The sequence below is a fragment of the Mus caroli genome, chromosome 19 (genome assembly GCF_900094665.2).
Source record: "Mus caroli chromosome 19, CAROLI_EIJ_v1.1, whole genome shotgun sequence".
Lineage (NCBI taxonomy): Eukaryota > Metazoa > Chordata > Mammalia > Rodentia > Muridae > Mus > Mus caroli.
This window is the reverse complement of record NC_034588.1, coordinates 23842299-23866984: the sequence shown is the minus strand read 5'-3', so window position 1 is coordinate 23866984 and position 24686 is coordinate 23842299. Positions and strand designations below refer to the sequence as shown.

Genomic DNA, 24686 nt, shown 5'->3' with positions numbered 1-24686 from the left:
GATTGTATAATATTATTTATTACTACTTTAGCTGCCTTATATCTTCATCCACTCATTTGGTCGGGAGACAATACACTGGGATGTGAATAGTTTTGATGGAGAAGCTCAGGACCACTTTGGGAGCACGTAGAGGAGTATTTACCCTCCATCACAGGGACAGAAGACCAAGCTCATGGGAGAGAGTGGCTTCTCAGCTGAAGGCAGAGGCACGAGGGAAAGCCAGGCCACAGTGGTAGCAACAATGGTGAGAACATACCAGGTAATGGAATTTCATATGCTGAGCCCCAGAGCAAAAGAGAATTTGGTGTAGCTACCAAGAGGGCTACAGGAGGACCAGGGCATAGAATGGCAGGTGAATTTCAATGAGAAATAATAATATAGATATATGTCTGGCTCTTTTAGTCTTCTAAGAAACAGCCAACTTGCTTTCATCTAGGTACTGCCAGGCAGAAATACAGCCCCAGTTTTCTAACAGAAGGTTCAAGTCTAGATTTTTAGGAGAAATCCCCATTTCTAAATGTTTTTGACAAGGCCTAATGCAATAAAAAGTTATGATGGCCAAATGTAACTAACTAAAGAGTGCTGGTTTGTCATCTCTAGTCAGGAACACTTATTCTCAAGGTGTGGCCCAGAAGTCAAGAAAAGGTCACTGCTGATATCTCAGATTTGAAAATTCTCAGGCCTGGCTCCATGCCTTAAACAGCAAAACCTCTGTGGAGCTTGGCGATCTGATTTCACAAGTCCTTCAGTTGATTCTGAGGCAGCTTCTTGGAAGACAGTTCTCATTGATTACTTGAAACTTGAGCATGCTCATGCCAATTTGCCAGTGGCACTTGGAGAAGGATTTTTCATGGTTCAACCAGACTAAAATGCCAACAAAAGCTCCCCCTGTCTCATGTCTTCCTCTTTCCTCAACCTTAAGCCATACTTTATATCCTCCACTTAACATCTGAATTCTCCTTCCTCAACCCCAAAGAAACCCTCTCCTTCCTATACCTATACCACATGAATGTCACCCTATCCATGCCATCTGTTGTTATTAGCAATGATAAACACAGACGAGGACCAACCAGAATATCCATAAGGAACAGATTTGGGAACTTCAATGATACAATGGGATAGTCACTGACTGGAAAGAACAGCACAGCTCATTATTGGCTGATGGCATTTCTCTCCAGAGCATGTGTGCAACTGTGTCTATGCCAGGCTTGAAGGAAAAGTATTTTATGGACTCTATAACAATATCAATAGTAATCTGGTTAGGATTGGATTACTAAGGGAAAAAAAAAACCTCTTGCCAGTTGAAATTATGGCATCATAGATTGAAGGAAATTAATGTCATTTAGAGGTGTAATAAAATTCTACAGGTTTAGCATGTATTAAATGCATTTGCATCGATATGTATGCATGGGGTATCTTCTTATTGACATTTTCTAGAACCTCTAGGGACTGAGCTGCTCTGTCCCAGTGGGGCCCTCACTTTGGGCCACATAACATTGGATCCCACTCTTCCTATCAGGTGTACATTGCTTGTTTACTGGTTTGGAAATGAAACAAATTTGAAGTAAAACCAAGCTATGATTCTCATCCACTGTTAATCCCAAGCCAGATACTGGGTTTAGCCCTTGCCCATCCTTGTAAAGCAAGCAAAGATCATAGCACCAACTAGATGACAAGAAAAATTGCAGAAATCGTAATGTGGGTGGCTACCCCTTTAGATCATCCATTGAGAAGGCCTTTTGATCCATCATGTGGGGGGGCTGGTGAAGTGTGTAATACAGGGAGTCTCCATAACTTCAGAAGATACACATGAGTGATAGGATTTGGTCAGCATTGGACATAGGAGTGAGCATAGGAAGCCATCAATGTGCTTTAAAGAAGACACATAAGCTGCAGGCATAGTTCTGAAACATTGGAAGCAGTAGAGGCTGGTACCTGACTCTAAGAAAACTCTCCTTGTCTATGTTGTTTATTAAGGATCTCAACTCCTATACAAGTTCCCAGAAAATCTGAAAAGCTATCTGGGCTGATTCAAGTGTAACTGCTAGGAAGTGTGGGGAAACAGGTCACCCTGAGCACACCGAGCCTTTGAGGACTGTGCAGTCCCTTCCTAACACTATTTTCAAATATCATGTCTTTTTTTTTCAATTTTTTATTAAAGATTTTCTTCATTTACATTTCAAATGTTATTCCAAAAGTCCCCTATACCCTCCCCACACCCTGTTCCCCTACCCACCCACTCTCACTTCTTGGCCCTGGCATTCCCCTGTACTGGGGCATATAAAGTTTGCAAGACCAAGGGGCCTCTCTTCCCAATGATGGCCGACTAGGCCATCTTCTGCTACATATGCAGCTAGAGACACGAGCTCTAAGGGTACTGGTTAGTTCATATTGTTGTTCCACCTATAGGGTTGCAGACCCCTTCAGCTCCTTGGGTACTTTCTCTAGCTCCTCCATTTGGGGTCCTTGTGTTCAATCCAATAGATGACTGTGAACAACCACTTCTGTATTTGCTAGTTACTGGCATAGCCTCACACAAGACAGCTATATCATGGTCCTTTCAGCAAAATCTTGCTGGGTTATGCAATAGTGTCTGCATTTGGTGGCTGATTATGGGATGGATCCCCGAGTGGGATAGTAAATATCATGTTTTATGACAGTTCACATGGATAGAATTTTCTAGAAGTGATATTTATGTATATAGGAAGTGCATGCTTGGATCTGTATAGTACTGGGTAGTCTTGGAGTTCTGTTTCTCCAATTTAACCTCCCTTTAAAATGCATTTATAAATTAAGGAACCTCTAGAAGTCCTCATGTGAATTATTGTCATAGGCTTCTTCGTTAGGACTTTTCCCTGGGGTAACACTCATTGCAAACACTACATTTTCATCCCACCAACAGGACAAGTAGTGGTATTTCTATTGAACCACAGCAAACAGCAACCTTTGAACCTCACCATAAATGAATTAGTGTCATATCCAAGGGTCAACCTACCCAAGATCTGCTATTGTGAGCAAGTTTCTTGAGAACACCAAGGGAAGAGAGCAGGAGCCTGCTCTGAGTCCTGCCAGCCACAGGGACTCAAGGAATTACATGGCAAATTGTCAGTATCCCTGCCCATGCCTTCCTGGGACATAGAAAGTAGCTTTAGCCACATGACAAAGTTCATAGTGGGACGAATGTAATTGGACTTTCTGAAGACGCCCTGTCTATGCACAGCTTAAAAGTATGTTATCATAGGTTGTGGGGTTTGCCTTACTATTTTAATAATTAACATCGTCGTCTCTTTTGATTTTGAGGAAATCTATTTTGTCATCATGTGCTTTTATGACCCCTGATTTTGGTTGCCTGCAAGAAAACTAGTTTTCTAATCTAATAGCACACTCTTCTATGCTCTCTCTTAGAGATGTAATATTTCTCCATTAAATTTAAGGTCCAGGGGCTGGAGAGATGCTTCAGTGGTTAAGAGCCCTGATTGCTCTTCCAGAGGTCCTGAGTTCAATTCCCAGCAACCACATGGTAGTTCACAACCATCTGTAGTGGGACCTGATGCCCTCTTCTGGTGTGTCATATACATAAAATAAATAATCCTTCAAAAAATAAAATAAAATAAGGTCTAGTTATCTCATGTGAATTTCCTTTTGTGAGATGAGGTATCATTTGGAGTATATTCTCCCCAAACTCTAACTATGTATTTGCCATATAATATAGCAATCTGATACTTCAGAACTCACCTACTGGATCAAAACCATGGCCACACAAAAGCCTACATGGCAGTGTTCAGAACAGCCTTATCTATTAAACCATTAACCAGAGCAGATGCACGGGTTGTAGAATATTCACTATGAAATACTACTTGGTAAGGCACAAAAAGAGTGCAGCATGAAAAAAATATCAAGAATGGTAATAGGGAAAAAAAATCCACAGGGGACTTCACAATGTGTCTTTATATGTGAAGCCAAAAATGGCAAAATTAGGGTGATAAAAAGTAGGTGAGTAGTTGCCTGAAGTGATGGTCAGAAGGTAGAGGCTGATGACAAATGACTCCGAGAGTTTTTGTCTGCAAGAAAAATGCTCTGAACAGCTACTGCTGTTTTGGTTTTTGAGACAGGACCTTGTGGAGCCCAGCTGGGCCTCAAACTGGGTAGCAGGGACAACTGGGCTTCAAGCTGGGTAGCCTTGAATACCTGATCTTTATGCCTCCCCTGTGCTTGTTGCTATATCCAGTCTCAATGCCCTGATTATAGGATCTTCTTCTGAGAGATTATCTGTGCAGATCTCTAGCCTGTTTTCAAGTCAGATGGAGCCTGGGCATGTTACTGAGTCTGTCATATATATATGACACACACACACACACACACACACACACATATATATATATATATATATGTATGTATGTATGTATGTATGTATAAAATAATACATCCTTCACACACACAGCTCTCTCCTCTAGGCTCCCTCTAAGATACTTTATTTTGCTCGGCAGACACCCTGCAGTTTGCAACTGTCTTATCTGTATTTGGAAGATCATACTTTTTGTCCAGTTCAACGTCACCTCTCTCCATTGTCCTTCAGTAAGCAGTTTATAGTTCCATCTGACCTCTGTCTGTGTGAGAGAGGGGGCTATTCCGTTTCTTTGCATTTGGGGACCACCATTTATTGCATTTTAAAATTATACACATTAAGTTGACTTCCAGAGTAATCGGTTTCCCAATGGGTTTCCATCCATACCTCATTGGCTTGATTCTCCAGTCTTGACCTGTTCCTGCTGCCTCCTCGTCCCCGCTATCCACGGCCCCCAGCACTCCCTCTCTATTTGGTTCTCTTGTCGCATCTGCTTCCCTCAGAGTCTCTTCTTCCTCTAGCTTTCTGACCTTCCCCCTTTCTTCTCCTGCTTGGCTACACAGCTTCACCAGAGTCTAAGGTCCGTGTGAGAGAGAGAACATACAGGCTGCCTCACTTAATGCTTTCTAGATTCACACATTTCCCTGTAAAGTTCACTTTTTCCCTATACAGAGGAATAAAATCTCATTGTATATATGAGCCACATTTTGATCATCCATTCTTCAGTTAATGGATAGCTAGGCTAACTTCATTTCTTGCCACTGTGACAAGACCAGTGGAAAACATGAAGGTCTATGCCATAAGGTGTGGCATTCTTTGGGCAAATGCTCAGCAGTGCCAACAGTTTTTATTAAAGAGACCTTTCCCCCAGGGCGTGGCTTTGGGCCCTTTGTCATGTATTGATTCACAGAAATCTAAAGGTTTTTTTTTTTTCTTTTTCAAGACTTTCAGTTTGATAGATCATGTGTTAATTCATGGCAGTATCATGCTGTTTTGCTTATTATAGCTCTTTAGTATATTTTGAAGCTAGGAAGTTCTGCCTCCAGTTTCTTGTTTGTTTTGGGTATTTTTTGTGGCCTCATATGAATCTTAAAGTTTATTTCTCTATGTTCTATAAAGATGTCATTGGTATTTGGTGGGGACTGGGTCCAGGATATCTTTGGGAATATTTATCCATACAGGTCAGTATCTCTTTTATTTTCTTTTTCCCTGAAGGATCTTTAACATTTCTTGCAAGATAGGTCCACTCATGATTCAAAAAAAAAAAAACCCAAAAAACTCAATTTTTATGAGAAATTACAGAAAATCAAGAGTAAAGAAAACAAACCCCAAGACTAGAAATATAGCTAGGAGTTAGTATTCTTTATTTTTCTCTTCTCTCTCATTTTGACATGGGATCTATCTCGCTATCTAGCTCAGGTTGACCTTGAACTCCAATTCCTTCTGTTTAGGCTCCCAAATGTTTCTTCATTTTTGAGGAACAGTTTTCTCTAGGATTTAGAATAGCATGTTGCTAGGGTCTTTGTGTGTGTAAAACAGTTCCATAACACAAGCCCCAGCTTGTGGTGGCAATCCTCCTGCCTCTACCTCCCTAACGCTGAACCTCTCACACTATATGACTGTGTATTCAAAGAAGCAAAAAAAAAAAAAAAAAAAAAAATCATACTTTATCTTGATGCAGCACTAGCAAATTTCAAAGAAACAGATTGGTTCTTTCCTCCAAGGTATCTATGTAGCAAGATTGAGTGTTCATATGAAATTCTGTGGGGGAAAAAAAGGCTATATCTTCAAGCAGACACTCTGTCAGTACCTCTCTGCTAAGCAAACCAAAGATATTTCCCCTAAGTATTAGACCATATCAACCTGATTGAGGCTGAACTCGGGTACAAATGACGACTGTTGCCTGTCGCGGAGATGACAGGAGAGCCAGGTGTGAGAGGGAAACCCTCACCTTTTCAAATTCATTCTTACTTTCTTCTCAGGAGAGTGAGTGTGCTGGGTTGCACACGGGAAGCAGCCTTAGAAACCAAGATGAGCTCGGCCACACACGGCTTCCCAGAAATGGAATAACAGACTTTTGCCTGTAATCTGATAGATTTAGATTTGCGGTTTGCACATGCCAGGGAAGATATTTTCCACTCCTAGGGCTCACCATGACTCTACTTGAGTGGGTCTCGGATGAACCTGCATCCTGTGTGCCCAAGTGATGCTGATTTTGTGGGTCTAGGGAACAACACTGTGAAACGTTGATTTTGAAACCATCGATGCTTGATGAGCTTTGAGAGTGGTTCTCAACCTGTGGAACGCGACCCCTTTGAGGGGTGGGCCGATGAGCATTCCTGACAGTGGTTCTCAACTGGTGGGATGCGACCCCTTTAAGGGTCACATATCAGATATCCTGCATATCAGATATTTATATTACAATTCACAGCAGAAAAAATTAGTTGTGAAGTAGCAATGAAATAATTGTATGATTGGGAGGGGGAGGTCACCACAATATGAGGAACTGTTTTAAAGGGCCAGCATTAAGAAGGCTGAGAGCCGCTGCTTTATAAACCACCTCTTAGTTCTATGAATCTTTCTGGTTCTTTAATGCCATTTATAAGTTATTTTTCCCTAAATAGTGGAAACCTTTAATAACAAAGCTGTATATGAACTACAACACTGAACTTATAGACAACTCACTCCATATTTTGCAGAGGATACTGAAACTCATGTATGTCTGGGGCAAAGCCAGGAACAACCCACACATTTGATTCTAAGTCAGGGTTATGATCTCAGTTTCTGAACTAAAACAAACAAACAAACAAAAACAAAAAAACTTAAAGAAAAAGTACTTTTAAAACAGAGGCCTTAATAACCTTCCCAGGCATGCCTGCTACAATGCACACACTACCCAATGATCTTCCAGATACAACAGTGGTCCCATAGAAGAAACTGCCATCTGTTTTCATAAGAATAATCTATTATTCATATATCAACACATCATGTGACAGCATTTCCCCAAAAGCATTGTGCTGTTGAAGGAAATGTGGCCATATCTGGCATACTTTGATGATACCAGCATATCTCATCCTAAAAGGCAGACCTATGAAAATGGCCTCATTTGAGACCACAAAGCACATGCTCTGAGCTCAGGCTAAGACAGTCCAGGTGTGTGCCAAGCTAGGGAGACTGAAACCAACTCTCTGGGGGACTTAGCTAAGAGAGCAAGCTGTGACAATGCCCCCAGGACCTGATGGTGGAAGGGTAACTCCACTGTTTGCATAGGTGAAGTGCTTAGCAATATCTTCTACATAATGTATACCTGGAGAGCTTGCTTGACAAAGCTATTTGGTAGCCCCCCTTTCCCACAGGGACACATCCTACGATCCCCTCTGGAACCACCAACAGAACTGACCTTGCTATAAAATCTCTACTTTATAAATATATACGAAGTCCAATTTATAAAGCAGGTAGAGAAAGGCTTAACTAGTAGGAAACAGTACAGTTTGGACATTATTTTGATGTAGTTTGGATCTTGAATGTCCTCCAAAGGCTTATGTCTTAAAGGCTTACATTTCTCCAGGAGGTGCTTGGTGGGGGGGGGGGGATAGCCATAGCTTGAGCAAGTGGGCCCTGGCATGAGATCTTGTGATCACTGGTGGCATAATTCTGTAGGGAACTGTGGGGCCCTGGTCCCTCTCTCTTGGGTCGCAGGCATTTCATTGTCCTGTGGAGCCTTCGCCAGAATAGAGTGAACTGATTGTGGACTGAAAGCTCCAAAAGTGTGAGCTGACAAAGCCTTTGTGAGTTCATTATCTCAAGCATTTGTTGTTTCCCTCCCCCTCTCTCTCCCTCTCCCCAACTCACACATATCAATACCATATTATGCTGACCCTTTCAGTGATCATGAGATGATGCAGTGCGTACAAAAAGGGCTCAAGTGGCAAACGATGTGGACTTAGGGTACCGTTGATCTTGTTAACTGAAGAAGCACAGCGGCACTGTGAGTTGACGGGATGACTAGCAGGTGGGTAGCATACACGGCATGGAGACGGTGGACAATGGGATACGTGGTGTACCGGGCAGGGAGAACAGTTCAGCAAATGCAGTAGGAGGAAAAGGGGAGCACACGCTCCAGGCAGAGAAGGCTTGGACCATAAAAACAATGGTTTGGCTCGCTTTCCAACTGCAGGGCCTCCAAAGCCAAGAAAATAAAGAAACGAAAGCAGAGGGGGAAGGCGCTGTTTGCTTTGAACTGATACTAAGTGGTTTTGGAGTGGAAAGTTAATATGTCTTCTCTCTGAAGTCTCCATTCCTACCACAGTAAATAAATCCCATAAGCAAACCCCAAAATGAAATATAATATTCTGGAATGCTCCGTGTAGCTGAGAAGTCAGAGCAGAGTTGAAGATGGTCGGAAGATGAAGCTTTGTAGGACTGTGGTCTGATATGGCACCGGAGAGCTCACCTAGCGCAATCTCACCTGCTCCCTAGGAAAACGTTAACCCTCCTTAGTGGCGTGGAAAACTTCCATTTGACTTTGCCGGCAGTTCCTTGGGAAGGATGCACCAGTCTCGGGGCTGGCTTTTTAAGGACATATGATTGAAAACCCAAACACAAATTTAGGGCAACTGGCAGATATGCTAGTGACTGGTCTACTAACTATTAGAGGATGGGTGTTAATCCTTTCTGCTTGACAGTGGGACTGTGGGTACCTGCTCTTGTGACTTACATCCTCATGGCTTATTAAAACGAGGCACACTGCACACAATTTTGTTAAATCTTAGTGGAAAGGGCATATGGGTAGTGACTGAGCCAGTCTCCACATTACCTACCTTTATAGATTTTTCTGACTAAATGAATGAAATTTTAAGCCAGGAGGCAAAGCTTGACTTGCAGCAGCCCCTCTTTTAGCCAGAAAAGCAATGATCTCCCCCCTCCCCCCTTATGATCTGTATGACAAGGCCCTTCTCTATCTGCAGATAGCTCTCGCTCACACCCAGAGGTTTAGTGCCCTAGCGCTCATAAAAGAAAAGGCGACAGAGTCAAGGTAAGTTATCGGTTTATTAGGAAAGTACCAACACCACATTCTTGGAAATTACTGGAATTTTATTTGCCTCAGGCTTATGACTTGCAACCAAAGACATTGTGCAAAGAAAGCAAAGATTAAGTACACTTTCGGGAGAAGGAGACCATACACATTGGTAACACGGGAGATCGGGTGGACAAGAGAAGCCATCCAGGGTACTCTAGACACTGTAATACTCAATAGCATTGTCAATAAAACAAGAACAAAAAAAAATTCAGCAATGTTTACAGTAGACATAAATCTTATACAAGTCAAAAAGCTTTTTTTTGTTGTTCTTCAGATCATAGAGCATAAAATGGAAAAATGTATATGTAGGTGATATCTAACTACTGTACATTTGTCACTAGTCAAGTTGCTTATATGTACCACAGTGTAAAAAAGAGAAAAGAGAAAACCAACAATACTGAAAAAAAAATGAAAATCTTGAAAATCGCCTGATGAAAAACAAAATAACCAGTGGCTTTGAATGGTTCCTCCTGGCCATCAGCACTGCAGAAGATAAAAATCTTCTCATCAGAACAGATGACGGAACCCAGCACATCAAACTGCTACCAAACTTGACCCACCTGTAGAAATATACTATCCACCCACATCTTTTCCATCAAAAGCTTTTTGTTTTTAATCTTTGAATCTTTGAGGCCCATTTGGTCACAATATGTTACAAATGTGTGTGTGTGTGTGTGTGTGTGTGTGTGTGTGAGTGTGTAGTGTGTCTGCACGCGCGCGTTTCTTTTTTTACACCATGATATCATATGTTTGTCTGGCACTACCCTAAAGCTAGTTCTAGATGACAATGAGGACGGAGAAATAACCCAGTGTGCCCGAATGGCAAGTGAACTCACTGGGGAGGAAGGAGAGGGGGAAGAAAGCATTCGGTTCTGCCGCCGCGGGAAGCTCACGTCCAGGATGGTCACTCGTTATCAGTTCCACTTGCTTCTGACTGTTCCTAAAAGAAAGAGGTGGACAGACTGAGGGCACTACACCCCTTTCAGTGGAAAGACAGACTCTAGAGGAATGGGTACCCTCTATGCCCCCAAATGGGGAGTGCTGCATTATCAAGCCCAAGGCGATGCCTGCCAGCTGCATCTGCTGTCTGCCACTGGCGACTTCTCTTCAGAAGAGAAGTCTAACTTCTGCTAACCAGTTCTACCTTTGTCTGAGCTTGGGAAACCTGTCCATGACAAAAATAAGATCATGCCTTGGATGTCTTCTCATTGGTAAGTCATCTCAGGAAAACATGGTGTTTCAAATGTAACTGAAATATAGGAAGCCAGGTTCTAGAACTTTGTGATCGTGCCGGAGTAGCAAAGTGTTAAAGGAAAATCAAATTCACTTATGTACTAAGATGGGAAACTGTCTTTCCAGAATGAGAGCTGTGTAGGGGTTGTCATGTTGGGGAAGCTGAGCTGCTGTGGGCCGTGAGTTAAGGGACGGGACTGGCCAAGTTTCTGTCTGTTGTTCCCCAAGACCGGCAGGGTCAACGGTGTTAGACTGAGGAAGCTCCTGGCGTCTGGATTCAGACCCTACCATTCACTCCCTCGGAACCCTCAGAGTACCCTGGACCCAAAGTGATATCTCTGTGACAATGCTAATATAAACAGTAAGGTATTCCTCAGATTGCAAGGTGCTGGTTTGATAAAATACTTCCTAAAATTTTCCTGCTAAGAATAAAGCCTCTGGGGATTTAATCTCAGGCACCACAGCCAAAACCTCCGCCGCCACAATGCCTTTCCTTTCCCCCCCTCTAACCATTATTTTATCTGAACTGCTATATACTCACAGCAAGCTGGGTATGAGAGATATAAAATATTAACCAGCCATGAAGAAAACTGTATTTGCACGTACGTGTACTGGAAGATTGAAAAGGGGAATTGCAATGGAGAGCTTTTCATTTCCACAGCAACACGGGCAGCTTTAGATTCTTTGTTCTAAATTTCACTCAACACGGCTCCCTTTCCCAGGTCTCCTCCTCCTCCTCGGCCTAAGTGAGGACTGTGTACCCCAAGAGGGCCTGGGACCTGGAGCATGCAGCCGCCTCTGCTCCGGCCTGTACACTCACGTTCTCTTCCTGCTCCTCGTCACTGTCAAAATCGCTCACGACGGGTTTGGCTTTGCCTCGGTTTGGCCGCTTCTTGCCCTTCCCTGTGTCCCGGCCTTTCTCTTCCTTTTTATTCAGCTTGATTTTCACCTTCACAGATTTCGCTAGAGCAGTCACAAGAGAGACCCCAGTGAGGACTCAGCCAGTCAAATTATCATTATCCCACCTGTGGATAGCAAGTCCGACTTCCCCCAGTGCTGGAGAGCCTCAGTGGCATGCCAGTTCACCCTGCTTGTCTAGATAGCATGTGCCCACCTCTTCTACATGCAAGCTGGTCCCTGTTTGAAAGGTGAGGGACACACACAGTTACTGGGGAGGAGGAACTCGGTGTCGGGGTGGGGGGTGGATCTTTTTCCTGGCTCCTGGTGGCTGAGCAGAGCAGTTATAACAAATAAAAAATTTACATTAATTATTACTAAATCTTATAAAGGGTTGTTTAAAAAAAGGATGATTTCACTGTGTGCACTATTTAATTTAAACATTCAAGTAGTAGGATGAGGGAGGGACTCAGTGAGGGAAGGACAGGTAGGGGGACAGCATTTAGGATGTAAATAAACAAATAAAATAATAAAAATTTAAGTCATTTGAGTAGCATTTTTAATGCATAGAGACAAAATGACAAGCAAAAATGACAACATGCATCCTTGACCCCATTTCATGACTCTCTACTGATTATTTCCAGAAAAAAAAAGCATAGTTTATACCTGTAAATAGTCTATATTCTAGCCTACAAAGAATTCAAATATATATAGACACATACATGCATAGATATCTGAAGCTTTATTTAGTTAGATAAATCTTCAGGCATGCCCACTGTGCATGGCTTGCCTACTCAAGGGAGACAGCCGTATGTATCAGCTCACACACGTAGCTTCCTTTCAACCCCTAAAAAGTTCCCACATACCATCTACTCCATAATCAATTTAACCAGTTCCCCAGTGATGGGCGCTACAACAGAGAAAGCCACTGTGAAGCCATGTTGGCAGAGTTTGGTGGGGGTACAGTGGTAGCAGCTACACAGGACATTCTAACGCGGTCAATTGCATTGTCAGGAAGACTGCAGCCATTTCTGCTCCTGCTCAGAAGAGTGTGACATGCTATGCCACCTCAGGAACTTCTGCAATAGGCAGCCCATGGCTATGACTCCATGTACTTGAGGATAAGTCACGAAAAGGTGGGTCTACCACATAAGCCAATCCCTGCAATGTTTGTAGATCTCAGGACCGGCTGGATCTATTTCAGTGGGGGTGGGGGATTTGATCACTGCAGAAAGAATACGTGAGCTGAGGCTTCCAATCTCTTTGGGGAAATGTAAGGAACCGGCCTGATTGGAACAGTGAAATTAAGACAGTTTGAAGCATTCGTTAATGTTTTTGGATCTGTTAAGTGTAGAAATGTATGCTACAAAATATCAGAGAACTGGGACACACATCTCCACATCATATAGATTATGGAACTATACCTTTCACCTTCCAATTCACCTACATTAATTAGCAATAAACCAAATGATGTTTGTGAAATCAGGTCTCTATGCAAACCAAAATTAATAGGTGCACTAAGATCAGTTTGAAAATCGATGCCTGTCTAAGTAAGGCCTGGGTCCAGCAGTGCCCTGTGGGAACATGTAGAGGATGGGACTCTCTGATCCAGAAACACTGGGATGGAGCCTCGAAGTCTATGTTCCTCAAACCCTGTAGACGCCATGCTACAATGCTTTGCCCTGAGTGACAGGTGGTGTGTATCCAAAGGCCACATGGGCAGTCCTGAGCTCCATAGCTGGTGTGCTTCATTTTAACAGCAGAGAAAACTGGACACAAGCAAGCGGGACAAGTATATAGTCTTTAGTGTCTGTGGAAACAGCCCCTCAAGTGGGAAGGGCCAGGTGCGCGGGACTTACCCTCTGACTCCGACTCCTCTTCATCATCTTCCTCCTCTTCTTCATTGCTTTCTTCCTCACTCTCTTCTTCTTTGGCAATTTTCTGCCGAGCACTCTTAAACACTGACTGTAGGACAATGGAGTCTTCGTAGATCTAAATGGCCAAAGCGTCAGCTGTTAAAACCCAAATGCTGAGTCTGGCAAACCCACAACTGCTGTGTGCACCTCCTTAGTCATTGGCTTCCTTTCCCCATGTGTATAGTATGTGTTCATATGTGTGTGGCCATGTATGTAGATGGCAGGAATGTTCCTTAATCACTCTTTATATTAGCTGTCAAGGCAGGATCTCTTCTAGAATTATAGGCTGGACCCCAAACCCATCCCAGATTCTGGGAGTCTGAACTGGTCCTCATACTTGTGTGACAAATGCTTTAAACACGAAGCCAACTCACCAGGCTACCATGTACTCTTATGAAAGCCCAGAGGCACAACAGTGAATCCAAATATGGGCACCAAGATACTCAAAGGAAGACCAAAGACACTGAAATGAAGCTAAAAGAATGTGTTCAGGCTGGGTGTAGTGGCATGTGCCTTTAGTCCTTGCACTCGGGAGGCAGGCAGGCAGGCAGATCTCTGAGACCAGTCTGGTCTACAAAGTGAGTCCAGGACAGCCAGGGCTCTGTTATACAGTAAAACCCTGTCTCAAAAATATATAATTATTATATTTAAATGTGTTGGAACAGATGGGGTCTCATCTTTGATCAAAAAAAAAAAAAACCCACCATATTTTTTTTTCTTTTTTTTTTTTTCTTTTTTTTGAGATATGGTTTCTGTGAGTAACCACCCTTGCTATCATGGAACTCACTCTGTAGACCAGCCTGGCCCCAAACTCAGAGAACCACCTACCTCTGTCTCCTGAGTGCTGGGATTAAAAGTGAGCACCACCATATCCCAGGCAAAGTCAATGTTTTAAAGCCCACTTATTTAAGCTGTACTTTTAAATACCATGGCAACCCAGTGGCAAAGGAACCCTTCCCATTGCTGTTGCCTGTCGCTGACCTTCAGTGCAGTCCACAGTGGCTTAACATTTGCACCCATCCACACACAGCCCCAGGCTGTAGTGAGAGGAACAGGAAGTCTAACCACACTTCTTTCCCTCAGGGAATTAAAATGGATCCAACAATCTCACTTCTGGATATGTAATCACATTAATTAGAAGCAAAGTCTTGAGGAAATAAATATCCCCCCCACACCCATGTGCCTAAGATGCACCTCAGCCAAGAGCTAAGGAACCCAAAGGTCTGTTGACAGATGAGTGACTGAAGAAAATATGGCTGGTGCAGGACTAGGATCCAGCCTTTGGGAGGAAGGACCTCCTGTCTCCTGCTACAACACAGAAGAACCCTAAGAAGCCAGTCGCCAAGAGACAGACACTGAGTGATTCCATTTATGTAATGAAACACATAAAGTCCAAGGGTGGCTGTAGGAGCCATGGTCGGGGAGAAGAGTATTAAAGACCTAAGGTGTCATTGTTTGCTAGAGACCTACTAAATACCCACAGGAGCAGCCTTAACACTGCTGCACTTCACCCTTAACAAACAGTTAAGGTAGTAAAGTTTTATGTTGTCTTTTTGCCATAATTCAAAAGCAAAGTATGAATGAACGGCTGTTGCTCTCTGGGATTGAATTCCTTTGCTGTAAAGGTGACCCGCACCAGCCGGGCAGTGGTGGCGCACACCTTTGATCCCACCATTCAGGAGGCAGAGGCAGGCAGATCTCTGTGAATTCAAGGTCAGTGTGGTCTATAGAGCAAGTTCTAGGACAGCCAAGGCTACACAGAGAAACCCTGCCTCAAAGGAAAAAAAAAGAAAAAAGTTGGCTGACACATTCAGGGAAGTAGTAGGGTACCCTGTGGCAAAAGATAAGGACAGCAGTGGGGACAATGAGGACACTGGGACAAAATCTGCCAGAGATACGAGTTAACAAGTTAAGGTGAGGACAAGCTGGCCAGGGGTAAGCCAAGAGTGCAAAGGAGAAAGGCAGGAGGCCCGGGGTGGGGAATGTGGCGGCAGTGTCACTGTCAATCCTGGCTGTGGAAGTGGACTCTGCTGGGCCGCATGCTTACACGCAGCATCTCTAGTGTAACCTGCCCTTCCTCGTTTCTTCTCTTTTGCTGGACATGGTAGCCACAGGCCAGAAAGGAAAACAGAAATCAGTTCCCACCGTTGATAAGTGATATTGAGCTGTTACTAAAGAGGAAGTGTCTGCCTCCTTAGGCTCATAAATTCACTGCTACTTACAATGACTTCCCGACTATGAAGAAGAGAACCAAGAATTTTCTAAAACCCTCTCCATTCTTTTTCTAAGTCACTGGATTCTGACCTCCCGATAGAAGGCAACTGTCATCACAGAGAGTCTCTGTCAATCTAGAGATATGGTACCCAGCCTTTAGCATCACCATCAATGGCTTGCTTGAGCTCCCCCTCTAATGCGGAGATGAGCCTGGCAGGAAGCATGAGTAGAAGCCTACCCAGCTACGGCCCAATCCCTCCCCTGATTTGTACAGGTTGCAGAGAACACGGCCTCTTTGGTTTTCAGTGTTCTTCTGGGAGGAAGGAACTGTTCGAAAAAGTAGAAATGAGATACTTCACTTCCCAGAACCTAAGCACGGTTAAGGTTAGACATGTCTCCGACAACTTGACACATACCTGGGATCCTTCCAAGTTGAATGTCTGTGCATTGTGACAGAGAAGCATGACATCTTTCTCCAGGTCTCCCAGGCTCCGATACTTATGATTACGGATTCGCTCCTGATGGGAATTTCGGATGGAAACAGAAGAGGGATATGTAACCGCCCTTACTCGGTTAAGGAAGCCCACATTTCCCTTTGTCTTCAAAGCATTCAGCCTTGTTGGGTGGGCGGGGCTGAGCAACCCCAAGGGCGGGGCGTCACTGACCAGGACCACCCTCCCACCAGTGATCTTCAGGACAGGGGAGGAAGGTGCACGGAGAGGGAAATGAATGGCAATGGAGGGACAGAAAGGTTCTCAGAAACATGCAGTGTGTGTAATCTGAGCTTGCAGTGACCAAATGACATGCACGGGAAGGATGGATGCCATCCATCCGGGCCCGGCCTATCCTGGGGCAAGCCTTGTGTAGGTCAGTGGTTAGCAACCAGGAGGCCACGACCCCAGCCCCACCTAGAATCACTCCAGAGCATCCATGCATCCTCCTTTGTGTACTCGAAGAACAACAGTGAACAGAGTATCTACCTTTATCTTTTTGAAATCCACTGGCTTCCTAATTAATTCATAGTATTCTGGTAACTCTTTCCTGGAAGGTAACTGAATGAAGACTTCACTGAGCTGTCGCCCTGAACTGCAGGATGGGGGAGACAAACAGAAACAAAGAAGATGAAGCACTCCTCAGCGAGGGGGTCATTTCAGAGACTCGTCAACACAGCAAAGGAGGTCTCACACACACACACACACACAGGGGCTCTGGGAGTGGAGCAAAAGCCCACCACCGCTCTGGAGGCTGATGCCCCACATGCTGGCTTCAATCACATGAGAGCACAGTTATGTCCCCGCTTCTGTCACACACACACACACAAATGTGGCAAGTACCCTGTGGATTCCCCTGTCAGGAGCTAATCTCTTCTCATCATGAGAGAAATATTTAAAATAACTGATTGAGCCCCAAGTCCCATTTTAAATGAAAAACAGGGTTGGTTAAAAGAAGGCGCATAGCCCTGATTCCCATGTTGCTTTTGTCTTCAGATTCACTATGTATTTGGAAAATATGTTAAAATATACAGAGCAACGCTAATGTGAAGCCGCTGTATGCTCCCACAATCCTTTACGTGTTTCTACACACCACGGAGCCCCTCCCATTGTCCCTTGCCTGAGGAGCCCCTTCCCGTCCCCCACATGCACTTATGTGGAGCAATTTGGACAAATGAGAACAATTGCTAATGTGCGTGCTGTGTGTTTCTCGGCTCTGAGCTGCACCCTCCCCCCCCCTCCCCCAGTGCATGGTGGGTTTATTGAAAGCAGGTTTAGTAGAGAGATGCTTTAGCCTTTTGTCATCTGGGAAAGCAGGCTGCAGAGCAACAAGCTTTCCACATCAACTTAAAGCTGGAAGCAGGCACGGTTAAAGGTACAAAGGAGGATAATTGAGGTTCAAGATCCCAATACCTGAGCTGGCCTCGCTAAATCAATAGCAGCTTGTGATATATGGTCTAGTCATTTCCCACAAAACTCTTCCTGCCTTTAGGATGGCATCTCCAGTCCCTTTGTGCGGCCAGAAACATCAAAAGATAATCATAAACAGCCCCCCACCCTCGCACGCATGTAAATTTTGGAAGGTGGCTGCACCAGGGCTTAGGACTGGTCAGAGGCAGCAGCAAGGCATGAGTGACAATATGCCGTTTTAATCCACAGTCCCAGTTGTATAATTAAAAAATAATCATAATGACAGTTATCATAAAAGAGGCATGCGCACTAACTCAAGTGGTTGCCTAGCAACCAGTGGGGGAAAAGCTGAAGTGCAAAGGGGCCTGCATAAATTAACCGACAATCCTCAGTCAAAGGATAGGCAAGTTTTTTCAGCTATGGCGGGTCACTGTTTTGTTTTATTTTTAATGCTCAGATGAGCCTCATGAATACTAAAATCGGGGACAAACCCAAGAGGTTTAAAAACAAGACTACTGAATGCTAGGAAATTAGATTCTTGGATTACAGTGGCAAGAACCAAGGTGTTCTCTTACCCCTCCAACCCCTGCAGACTGAGATATGTTTATATGTCCATAATTTGCATCACGAAGTATACAGCACATTTCCTTGTTTACAACCAGTTCCAACACAGGACCACAATGGCTGCTGTGCATTTCTACCCATTTTGAAATTGATAAACTCATATTTTACCTTTTTTGGAAAAAAAAAAAGAGAACACCTTAATAGTGACAAAAAGTAGCCTCTCTGTGTGTTGATTTTTCTATTTCTGTAAGTATTTTCTTCAAGTGTTTTCATAAGCTGGCATCAATCCACACACTGGACCTTCCTGTAGCCCTGGCTTTAAAACCTGACCCTCACTGACATCTTCAGTGTCATTTCCTATAGTCCCATCAGATGGTGTCATTTTTCTATTGACAGATTACAAGCACATCTTGGCTGCGCACACCTGTGATGGACGGACTCTCAATTTCACCTGTGCTCAGGGTGAAGTAAGAATTAAACGCTATGGACTAGACCCAAGAATTCACTAGAACTTCAACTGAATGCAAAGCCACAAAGGTCACCCGTGCCTGCCTCCTCTCTCCAGGCAAACCTGCAGGCCCAAGGTCCACTGAAGGAACAAGTCCAGAGACACCCATGCTCATAAGAGAAGAGTTGAGTGATCTCAGACTTGGTGTTGGTACTATAAAATGAGAACAAATTAAAAATAAATAAATAAAGCCCCACTGGTCTAAACACTCCTTCCTGCTTTCTCTGCTACCCACGTCCCACCCTCCTTTAAAAGAGAGAAAGATGATGAGAATGACCTGAAAGCCACTTATGAAGTTGTCTTCCAGCCATCAAGTTGGATCACACCTTGCATCCATACCTTGGGCTAGCCACCAAGCACTCTAGGGTGTGGCTTTATGCCCTACTTGTTCTACGGATGCTTTGTGAGCTCCACAGAATTGCCTGTTTTCCTTTGAGACATCCTCATGTGTACGACTGAATATTTCTTATATCTGGTGCTAGAGGTGACAAGATAGGGTCAGTCTACTCTATAATCCATGGATGGCCAAACCCATTGCATCTTCTCTCCTCAGCATGCAGAAGGTTAAGATTACAGGTGTAAACTAGTCCTGGTTGAAATCCACCCCACTTCAAACACTATATTGATCTTCCCACAATCCAGACCCATCCTCTATAAAAATGGAGGGCAGTCTCCTTAATATTAATTGCATTTAACTTAATGAGCCTTGCTTCTCAGAATTACTTCTCTTCTTCCCACAAGATGCCAACATTTTTCTATTGTCAAATCTTTGCCATCATCCTTGCCAGGGTGATTGGTGGTGGCAGCCCAGGGAGGGGAGATCAAGGCCTGTGCAGCAAGGGCTGACCTAGATAATGTTCGACTCTTGAGGACAAGGAAACCTAAGGGTTTTTTGGAGGGTCCATTGTGTTTTGCTGGGGCAAACACATGAAGGAATGCTTTCCTGAAGTGGACTCAGGTTAAAGACGAAGGCAGACTCATGAAGGAATGTTTTGCTGAGGCAGACACAGCAGAGAGGATGTTCTGCTAATGTAAGCACATGAAAGAATATGTGATAAAGGATTCTTTGCTAACAGCATGCATGTATTGGTCTACCTTAGCATAGCTGAGCAACATTTGTTGGGACTCTGAGGACTCAGTTTGATTGGATGCACGTGCTGAGGCAAGGCACATGGAAGTCACGTGATGTTTGGAGGGTATAAGGAGGACTTGATGGAGTGTTGGGAGAGAGAGCTTGGGTTGCTGGCACAGCTAGCTGTGCAATGCTGTGGGTCTCACAGCTTCACGGCTCTTCACTTTCCTGAGAAATGGCACAGCTGAGGGGACCTGGTGTCCCTCCAGGTTCTTCCTGTGGATTCAAGCCAAGGCCGAGGCCTGGCTGTTTCTGCTAGGTCGCTGCTGTTGCTAACTTGACTACTGAACTAGACTGCTGGTATATCCGAGTGTTTGCAAGTGGTTCGAGCTGCCGCTGCCTGCTAACCTGTGAACTGAACTGCCGACTTCCAGACAACATAGATGGACGTTGCTCCAAAGAACCTTTCTAAGCAGGTCCACTTCCCCCATATCCTTTCTTTTCTACTACCTCTGGTGGGTGGTGGGCTACAAGGGAGGTTAAAGCATTTAAGAACCATCGCTAAAAATAAAGATTGGAAAAATTAGCGTTACATGTAGGACTTATAGAATGCAACAGGGTAGCAGGATACTTGCTAAAGGACGGCAACAATTAACCTCACCCACAAAAAAATATAGATTTAAACAAATAAAAGAAGGAAGTCACTTGAATGATGGATAATTAGAGAATTGTTTCAAGAAGGTAGTCTGGCTCGTTTGGAGCCTTTAGTCTACCCTAGGTATTTTTTCATTATGTTATTTTATACAATGTAAGACCTAAGTATAAATTATTGAAGTGCACTACTTCCTGTGGCAAAAGCTGTGCCTCCTCCCTAAGTCCACAGACAGCTTTTACATCCATTTTTACATCCACACATCCTATGATGTGTGACTACAAAGATACAGGGCTAGTGGGGCAAGACAAGGTTCCTCTTGAGCTCAGGGCTTACAGGAGCAGGTGGCAAGCTCTTTTCTGTTTACCAAAGTGAATGGGCACAAGGATTTGATGGCTGTGTCCTGTGCATGAAGAGAAGCACTATGCTCTGCCCATAAATGGGGACTTGCAAACCCTGCCTACAAGAGGCACATGCACACACCACTGAGATTTAGTTTGTTATGATTCATCTGGAAACCAGTTTGTCCCCATTACCTCTATGGTCCACAAGGTAAGGTTCCCCCATCTATGACACTGACTCTAGATGGAGGCTGTATACAATGCATGGATACCAGCTTCACCTTGACTGGGTACCACAGGAAACATGCTTTAGACTAGGTTAGACATGCCAGTCTTTAAAACAGCAGAGGCTGACCTTGACCTTGCTATCCTCTGAAGTACAAGGATTATGCATCTACATGGTTCCTGCAGTTCTTGATGTAGTTCTGGGGGGGGAGTGGGGGTCAAACCATGGGATATGAGTTTGCAAGACAAATACTTTAACAACTGTATTTTCTTTATCATCCAATGAAGTTGATCAATTGACTATCATAGTTGTGAACAAGATATGACTACCTGAGGCCAAAAGAAGTCTTGTTGGTAGTAAACAGTGATCGTAAAACTGTGGCTTACTTCATAAGAAAAATGAAGTTATAAGTTAGAACACCCACTTAGGGTTGGAAGGATAGTATAGGAAAATTACTACAGTCCTGAAGATATCCTATACAGGACGTAATTTGGGAAGAAAAGCTAGAACCTGGAATGACATCTCAGCAAGTGAGTAAATGCCGCTTTCTCCCCAGATCAGGTTCCCGAAGCAGCTTCATATACCCCACTGATAAATTTCTTCAAGATCACACCTGTCCCCCACCCTCACCCCACCCCAGCTATCTAAGAAACCCTGAGCCAGGTATGAATCTGGAGCCATGAGCATGTTATAGTTACTAGTGAGATCTGTTGTCAGGGATTAGGGATCACCAGGCAATGACTGATACTTCACTCTGACTTCCCAGGCTCTTGTGGCTTGGAATAAGTTTAATTTCGTTTAGGGTAGTTGGGTGGGTAGCCTATAGAACCACCCTGCATTTCAAGAGAGAACACAGATATCCACGCCACACCCCTCAGTTATCAGAAAGGGAAGGCCACCATGATAGGGAAGCCAAGCCCTCACTCAGGACTGCCACCTGACCTCACGCACAGCTCAGGAACAGTGGCACTCTGAACCACTGTTGCAGTTATTGTCTCCTCTTGGTGGAAACAAAGATAAAGATGAGAGTGCCAGAGAGATGGAGCAACACTGAAGGTAAATATCACCAGGCCTGATGACGTAAAATCCGTACCCAGAACCCACAGGATAGAAGGAGAGAACCAGTTCCCACAAGTTGCCCTCTGACCTCCACGGGCGTGCCACAGCAAGTACACACACGTGAACACACAAAAGATATAAAATGGGAAAAAGATATGACAAGATCGTCATCACAGGGTAACTTACAATAATTTAAATCAAACAGTCAAGATGTTTACCATCAGAGAGATCTGTGATGGGGTATTAGGGAGTCTAAAGCTGTGTAGGGGGCAGGGAGATGCTATTATGGAATTAAAACAAACAAACAAACAAACCACCCAGAGGATATTAAATTCCATGTGTGGGCCATCTCAAAAGTTTTGAGATAAGCATAGGAGAAAGAGATCAGAGGAGCGATGGGACACAGTCACAGAGACAGTCACAGGGACACGCGCTGCACCAAGATTTATAATCCAATGCAACTCTGAACCAGGTCACCCACAAAGGGGGTCTCAAGGCTTTGATTGGACTACCTTGTTTGGAAATGTGATGTTGGTCTGAGAATCACGTTTTATTTTCTCTTTAAGAAAAGAAAATGACACGTGTCACATGGCTAGCTTTGATTTCTATCGAATGAACAGCGTGTTTCCTTACCCACTCCTTTAAATCTGACCAGTGAGACAAGCACAAAAAGAACACACAGGATAACTACAGGAAAACTTTCCCTAGGATAATGCAACCTTAGGAAGCGATTGCATGTGTTAGTTCTTTAGAATAGTCTTACAGCATCGCCCACTATCAGAGACACTTGGAAAGAAGAACATTTGCTTCCAAGTATTTCCTCTCTCTTCACTTTATATTGTCTAAGGCCATCAGCTTCCAATCCTCCTGCATCAGCCTCCCAGACAGCCTCAGTTACAGGCTTGGACGACCACATCTGGCTCTTTTATTTTCTTAACAGATAACTTGAGACGTTTTTTTTTTCTTGTAGACTTACTGCCTATCACTTGACTTTTAGAAATATCGACAGAGGCCATCTAGTTTCTTACACTTTTTTTTTTAACTTCTTACTTGACTTTTCATAATAGCAAGAAAAGGTATGAATTCTCACCTACCTCTGTCACGCATGACAGCTAAATGGCCTGCCACTCCCTGGCCTGCCACCTTCTGGGCTTTCATCACTTCTTCCTGTAATCCTGAGATGCTGTCCTTTCACAGTGTAAGGATGGACTGACCCTCCCCTTCTGCGCGTTTTGTCCTTTGATCCTGGACAGTGTCTTGACTTCTATATGGTAAAAATGCTTCAAGGCTTTTGGTTGATTTGTGACACAAACCTAGAAGCAAATGAAGTCCAGTGCTTCTCTACTTGAGGAATCCTTTGGCCTAGATGCTGTTTTGCTTAATGTTGGGTTATGGTATGGTTCCCAAGGGCCTTTTCCTGCAGTGGCCAGTTGGGTAAGCTCTGGAGCGAGACAGATTCTTCTCACAAACACAAAAGGATTTATGTATGTAAAAATCTATTTAATATCTACCATTTTCAATACCAATCCATTTTTCGACCAAATGTTCATGGAACAGCGTTTGAAGACAATGTCATCCCTATACAAGGATATGTTCTACTTTCAGTGGGAGTCCCTTCCTCTTCCTAAGAGATCATTTGTGTAGGCTTAGAGCCTGACAGGAAGAGAAGGCCTATAGGGCCAGAGCAATACTGGAAGCTAGGGGAGGTTGTCTGTCATAGTTGGCTTTCTATTGCCTCATTGTGGGAAGTCAGGGCAGGAACCTGGAGGCAAGAACTGAAGCAGAGGCCATGCGAAAATGCTTCTTACTAGCTTGCTCATCTTGCTTTCTTATATATTTCAGGATCACATGCCCAGGAGTTGAACTATCCATAGCTAGATAGACCCTCCCATGTCAATCACCAATCAAGAAACCATCCCACAAGCTTCCCTACAAGCCAATTTTATAGGAGCATTTTCTCAATCCAGGTTCCCTCTTCTTAGGTGATACTAGCTTGTCTCAGGTTACAGACAACAAAACAAAAAACCATCAGGAAACCTTTGATGCCTCAGAAAGCAGATAGACTATCCTTGTCCACCCACCCAGTATGCGGGTATGACTGGGTGAGAGCCATACCGGTCAAATCACCAGGCATCTCAGCAGTCCGCCCCAGCAATGCTTACATCACAGGTATGTGTAATGAGGGTGAAGACACCAGAGCCCACATTTACCTACACACCGTCTAAGTGCAGTATCAGAGCTCCAACACAGCATTGCTCAAAGAGTGAGTCATAGCACACCAATCTGTGGGGCTATAGACAGTGTTTTCTGGAAGGATGGTTGACTAAACAAATGCATTTGGGGAATACTGAGCTAAGAAAAATTAGACTGTTGGCTTCACAGCCATTACACACACACACACACACACTCAGTTCTCTGGCTGGACTGGATATCTCTTAAGAGAGCTAGAAGATGAGTGTGGGAGGTCCTTTTGTAGGATCCTTTTTCTCAGACAAAACACCCAGCTATGACCTCACAGGCCTGCAAGTCCATGAGACAAACTTGGCAGCACTGTGTGAGGTCAAAAGTATCTGAATGAGAATGAGGAACTTCTCTTGAATTTTGTCTAAATGCATCCACCTAGTCACAATGCTACTTCATGGTAATTCTTCTGTAATCCATGAAGCCTCTAAATGCAA

The 24686-nt window shown here is 43.9% G+C and overlaps 1 protein-coding gene across 5 annotated transcripts in view; it reads right to left on the bottom strand.

Moving 5' to 3' along the window:
- Positions 1-9375: 9375 nt before the first annotated feature.
- Smarca2 (SWI/SNF related, matrix associated, actin dependent regulator of chromatin, subfamily a, member 2) overlaps positions 9376-24686 on the bottom strand; it is a 170702-nt gene continuing 155391 nt past the window's right edge. For all 5 annotated transcript variants that reach the window (XM_021151582.2, XM_021151584.2, XM_029472470.1 and 2 more), the window contains 5 exons: positions 16666-16771; positions 16102-16203; positions 13415-13547; positions 11479-11621; positions 9376-10365 (listed from right to left, as the gene is read on the bottom strand). In XM_021151582.2, coding sequence (XP_021007241.1) covers positions 10330-10365; positions 11479-11621; positions 13415-13547; positions 16102-16203; positions 16666-16771 — 520 coding nt within the window. In that variant the 3' untranslated portion in view covers positions 9376-10329. The remainder of the gene's footprint in view (positions 10366-11478; positions 11622-13414; positions 13548-16101; positions 16204-16665; positions 16772-24686) is intronic.